This window comes from Palaemon carinicauda, chromosome 18 (genome assembly GCF_036898095.1).
Source record: "Palaemon carinicauda isolate YSFRI2023 chromosome 18, ASM3689809v2, whole genome shotgun sequence".
Classification (NCBI taxonomy): Eukaryota; Metazoa; Arthropoda; class Malacostraca; order Decapoda; family Palaemonidae; genus Palaemon; species Palaemon carinicauda.
Window position 1 is genome coordinate 114446885 of NC_090742.1, and position 6216 is coordinate 114453100.

At 37.2% G+C, this 6216-nt stretch overlaps 1 protein-coding gene across 1 annotated transcript; it reads left to right on the forward strand.

Annotated features, from left to right (window-relative positions):
* The first annotated feature begins 5340 nt into the window (after nt 1-5340).
* LOC137657146 (uncharacterized) lies at nt 5341-5958 on the forward strand. The gene has a single exon (XM_068391500.1). It carries the CDS (start codon nt 5341-5343, stop codon nt 5956-5958), a length of 618 nt encoding a protein of 205 aa, XP_068247601.1.
* Nucleotides 5959-6216: the final 258 nt, after the last annotated feature.

Below are 6216 nucleotides of genomic sequence, written 5' to 3' on the forward strand. Positions count from 1 at the left end.
CAAAACACTTAAATTAGAATTCTTTGGAAAAAAATTCCCTAAAAAATTACTAAAGAAATAATAACCAATTGGGGGAGCTGGCGCTGCTCAGCATGTACCGCTTACAAGAACAGGATGAGTCAGGATTAAGATATACCTAAACCGTGGGATGGTTTATGTATTTCTTATTTTCGAGCTAAGCAAGCCTCGGCAGAGAAAGAACCAATAGCATTCCTTAAATACTTACTGTTTATTTCTTTACAGGGCTTATAAAATTATGGTGGGGAAAATGTCCGGTGGGGAAAATGTCATGCGGGGTATATGTCAGTTGGGAAAATTTCCTGGATACGTTGGAGACTCGTTTATAGTAGAAATAATTGTGAGTTACTGACGGAAGGAATTCCTAAAAGTGACCATGTACTCCCCTAAATATATGCAACAAAATGGTTTGACAAATGGACAAATGCCAAGCATAGTCTGAATACCAAAGTTCCTATCAAATTATAGTTGAATTCTATTTCATTTACACCAACTGGTTATTGGAAAAATAAGTGTTTATCTGGCAAAAGCAATATGATATGTAAAGGAATTATTCCTTTTTACTATGTTGAACAATAAGAATTTTTTAACTATCAGGTATCCTTATGATCATTATGATTAATTTTAATAATAGAATTGTTTCTGCATGAATATTTATAAGTACTAGTGCAAAATTCTGTTAATGAATATTGACATATTCGAATGATCATATTTTTCACCTCGAATTATAGCGTTCAACATTGGATTGTTTAAGATGAAATGATGGAATTAAAATCTATGCTAGTAGTGGCAATCTGATTTAAAGCTGCAAGTCACACCTGGGAGTCAAGCTAGGTTTTGAAAGGCCCAAGTAGAGAAATTGGAACATTAGCACTCTAATTGTGGATACCAGTGGATTTCCTAATAACCTCCTTTGCAAATATTTTCAAAATTCCTTGAAAATAACAAATCAAATGCCAGTGAAACTGTTATTAATTTATTTTCCTTAGGAATTAACTTTAATATGGCAAACTGGTATCAAATATAAAACATTCCCGTAATTTAAGGAGAATTGGTTTCATACGTACCTAGAATTTTGAAGACTTTTCTCATAAGATAAAGAATATAATTGTAGATTTGTGATTCAACATTACCACTAGTAGTAATAGCAACATAACAGAAAACAAGAAGGGGGAAGAATGGACATTAGATTTATTAAGAACGATGTAGGAAGAATAAGTAAAGCCTTAAGACCAGGAGAGTCTAATGGTATCTTTATGTAAGCAGAAAAGCAATGTCATGGAATGTGGTAACTACAGGGGAATGAAATCAACAAAACATGGTTTGAAAGTCTTTGATCTCGCACTAGATGAGAGATTGAGAAAGATTCCAAAGATTGGGTATTTATCAGTATGGAATCATGAGGCGGAGAAGATCTGTGAATGCCATCTTTATAGTGAGGCAGCTACAGGAAAAGAGGCCAGAGGGATAAAAAAAGCTCTTATGTGATTTTGTAGATCTCAAGAAGGCTTTTGATGGAATCCCAAGAGAAATGATGTATCGGTGTTTGAGGAAGACACAAGTCCTAGTGAGGCTGGTTAGCATGGTCGACATATATATATATATATATATATATATATATATATGTATATATATATGTATATATATGTACAAATATATATATATATATATATATATATATATATATATATATATATATATATATATATATATAAAACAAGGATGAAAGTAATGATAACAGTTGGGGAAACAGAAACCCTTTATGTTATTGTTGGGTTACAACAGAGGTTAGCAATAAGCCTGTTTTTCTTTATGCTGGCTATGGATGTATAAAGTGAAGAAATCATACATGGAGAATTGTAGGTGTTGCAATATGGAGATGAGTTTGTGATTACTTCTGAAAATGAAAAAGGCATGCGGAAAAAGGGTTGTACATTGGCAAGAGTCTTTGGAGAGGGGTGGCTTGAAAGTAAATATGGTTAAGATTGAAGTTAGGGTGAGCAGTAAGGAGTGTAGGGACATGACAGCCATACATGAAAGTAGAGGGTCAGTTATACCATAGGAGGAATGGTTTAGATATTTGGAATCTTATGTAAGTCAAGAGGGAGGATGTGGAACTGGTGTTGAGAATTGGATAAAAGCAGCCTGGAGGAGATGAAGAGAGGTAGCGCGAGTGGTCTTTGATGAGAAAATGGCAATCACGATAAACGTCAAAATCCATAGTACAGTAATAACACCATTGTTAATATATGGATCGCAAGCGTGGGCTCTAGAGGAAAATATGAAGCAATGCTTTAGAGAACAGAGATAATAATACTGAGGTGGCTTATGGGAATATCACTGCTTGAAAAATTGGAAAAGGATGAACTACGACGAAGAATAGCAGGCGTAGTAATGATTACAGCGGTAATAAGAGTGTCAGACTAAGATGGTTTTCGCATGTATTGAGGATAGATGGGGAGAAGGGAATGAGGAGAGTTTCGGAGAAACCTGTTAAAGGAGGAAAATCGAGATGGACGCAGAGAATAAGATGTTAGCTCAACATTACTACGAAAAAAAACAAATAGTTGTTTTTATTAGAAGGAAATAGGAATAAAATTTCATAGAATTTGTGTTATATAATGATAATAATAATAATAATAATAATAATAATAATAATAATAATAATAATGAAAATAATAATAATAACATTTGTTTTTGTTTTTCTAAATCGAACAAGTTTATAATGCATTCATAGACATCATTGCAAAGAAAAACAATCGGCCAGATTTTGTGTTTATTTTCAGGATACCAGTAGAATATGCTATTGGTTGCTAGTATATGACAAAAATATAACAGCTCTTATTATCACGTCAAAGTAATTTTCCATAAATTTTATGAGTACAAGAAAAACATACCTCTGAATTAGTATATAATTTTAAGATAAAACTAGAATAAAAACGTTTTCTGAGTCACGAAAAAAAGGTCGTCAGTATCATCAACTCACTCCCATCTGATCTGTGGTCGACACCAATTATTCTCAGTTGAGAATTTCTTTAAGTTCAATGGGAGGCAGAATGTTCAGAAGAGAAAGACTCTCTCTCTCTCTCTCTCTCTCTCTCTCTCTCTCTCTCTCTCTCTCTCTCTCTCTGAAACGTCCACAGGTTATCAAGAAAACATAGTATTTTTTGCATAATCTATCAGGTCATATGATCCATATCCTCAGATAGTCTATTGTTGGCTCAAGATTTTATGTATTCTTCAAACAAATATCTATAAACAATTACATACGTCCTTCGCTTCCCCAAAAAACTTTTCTGATCACTTTTTGTTAAGCTTGGAAATGAAACTAAGATATACTTGTTATAATATACTTACCATAATTATTATCAATTATTATTAGACTTACTACATTTCCATCTACATCACTCGTAAAAACTACAAAGCCAGAAAACTAAAAAAAAATCCCTTATATATGTCAATAGGCTAAAGGGGAAAGCAATTACATCCTTACTTTATACGAAAGAAAGCTTCTCTACGGAGAAGCTTTAACCCTAAGTTCACACGGTCAATAAAGACAATTCGTCTCTTGCACTCTCTCCTCTTAGACACATCCAAACATCCCAAAATGGGTCCACGAAAGAAGGACAACGGAACATTAGGCAAAGGAGGCGAGACACATAAAACAACGCTCCTGAAGCCACACACACACAAAAAAGGTCGTCTTTGTAACAGTAATGTTTGGCTGATCTGTCATTGTCAATAATTTTCTTGGATGATAATTTCCGGACTTTTAATGGAAGAAGGATGTTCATCTGAATGATTTTGTATTTACTGTAGCTAAATATCAGAGTTTTAGCTCTCCCCTCTCTCTCTCTCTCTCTCTCTCTCTCTCTCTCTCTCTCTCTCATTTATACTTATGGTTATCAATTTCCTGTAAGTAGATATCTTTCCAGTACTTGTCCACGCTGAATTGTCTTCTGCATATTAATGGAGTGAGTACTTTAATAGCACAACTCGAAATTAGCAAATCTAATTCATTTCCGATTCAAACTTTTTGTTCTAATTAATGAGTCTTATCATCTTTTAAGTACAGTATTACATATTCTCATTCATGTGTAACTACACATGTATAAAATTAAATTATTATTCTCTCTCTCTCTCTCTCTCTCTCTCTCTGGAGCGCCATCTTGGACTTTGTCTGTCAACAAGCGCATTTTTATGCTCTGAGAACTTTCTCGATTATTTAGGAGATACGAAGATCTACATCACCTAGAATTGACTGAAAGCTGTGGTAGTGCTTAGTGATCAGTGCTGTGACAGTAGTGTGTTTACGAGTTTTTGAACTTAGACTTTATTTAGGATTAAAAATCTCGTTCACTCTGCCTCACCACTACGTTCATGTTTTTCCTAATCCGCGCATGCGCAGTGCAGTGTGTGTGACGTGGTTAGCCCCGTCATGGCAACGTTACTGTGCCTGAGGAACGAAATCAGATACGGGCATTGTTAAAAACCAGTAGATAATGACTATGGAATTCTCTGGACCTGGTACTCTCGCTGATGTTGAGGAGGACCTTGCTCTAAGTGATGATAATGTTGAAGAGCATCTGCTTACCCAGGAACATTGGCCACGACTTGTCTCTACTAAATTTCATAAGTTGATCCCTGCTGGTGCAGCTCCTAGTCTCATGGACCATACCACTACCTCCAACAAACGATGTATGGAGCATGATTCAGATAGCAGTAATGAGCCATCATCCCCTGCTGCTAAAACTACAAAGTGTGATGCTTCTTCCTCTAAAAATTAAGTTTTAAATAGTTCCCTGCCTAGACCTGCTATTCAGATTATACCTACCATGGCTACAAAAACTGTTCTCCCTGCCTTTGCTCCACGTGCTGAATACATAAAGCTCCTATTTAGAGAAAATCCGAGGGTTAATGTGAAGCTTCGCTGGCTATCAGAGGTTACCAAGATGTTCAGCCTCGATCGGGAATTGGCTGAAGTTAAAATGTCTGCGGTCACTTCTCGATTGGTATACATTTCGAGGCATCGCCTGGATATCATAAATAGGGTCAAGGGTGGTGAGGTTCTGTCACTTGTGTTAGATGTTCAGGATGCTGTAAACCGACCCCGTAAGTTCCCTACATATATCATCACTCGATATCCTGTGGAAGTAGACCCTTCATTAGCTAAGGAACTGACAGGGGTGCACACTCTGTCGTTTCTTACAGGATGGGAAGTCCATCAATCGTATTGTCATTACTTGGAGCCACCCAGATCCACCCCCACCTTTTGTTAATTTCTCCTTCCTACCTTGTCTACCATCATGTGAACTACGCAGAATGCCAGATGAAAAGCCATGGTGTTTCAAATGCTGGGGTATCAGTCACATCTCACGATACTGTGCTTCCCCTGAAAAGTGTGCATTTTGTGCTGCTGAGCATGATAGTCGGACCTGCCCTCATCGGCCCCCTGTACCACCCACAGTGGTTGACAGTTCTTCAGCATCAACATCAACCCCATTACCTCTACCTACACCGGACTCCTCGCATTGGAAATGCCCGAGATGTAATGAGCCTGGAGTCAATGTGTGGCATGGCTGTACCAGGTGTTCAGGCTCTGCATCGAACCAGCTTATTGCACAACAGCTTCCAGTGCCATCAATCAAACCCACTGTTACTGCCTCCTCACAAGTGACTACACTTCATAATGCTGTAGATGTCCTCAAGTCTCGATGTGACTCCCTTACATCACGTTTTGAAGCCATTGAATCTCGTTTAGAGATCATGGACACTCGCATTGACAGTCTCATAACCTCCTTTGACAATCTAACTTCTAAATTTGCTACTAATGATAACACACTACAATCTCTTGTTGAAGCTCAGCAGGTTGTTATCACATCAGTTACTACACTCACTGAGAAACTTGACTCACTTGCTACACATCTTGAGTGTTACTAATCCCCATACAGGACCTTTGCCACGTGATACACCATCAATGCATACACGTGTCACCACTGCCTCATCATCTAGTCGCCGTTCTTCCAAGGGACATGTTCGATAACCATGTGAAGCTTAATATCATCTCGTGGAATGCCTGTGGTATTACAAACTGGGCAAAACTTTCTGCACTTAAGGGAATTGTACATAGTCACCACCCAGATGTTATTCTAATTCAGGAAGCTTTTGTTGGTAATGCTCAGCCAAGGGAAAAAGCTC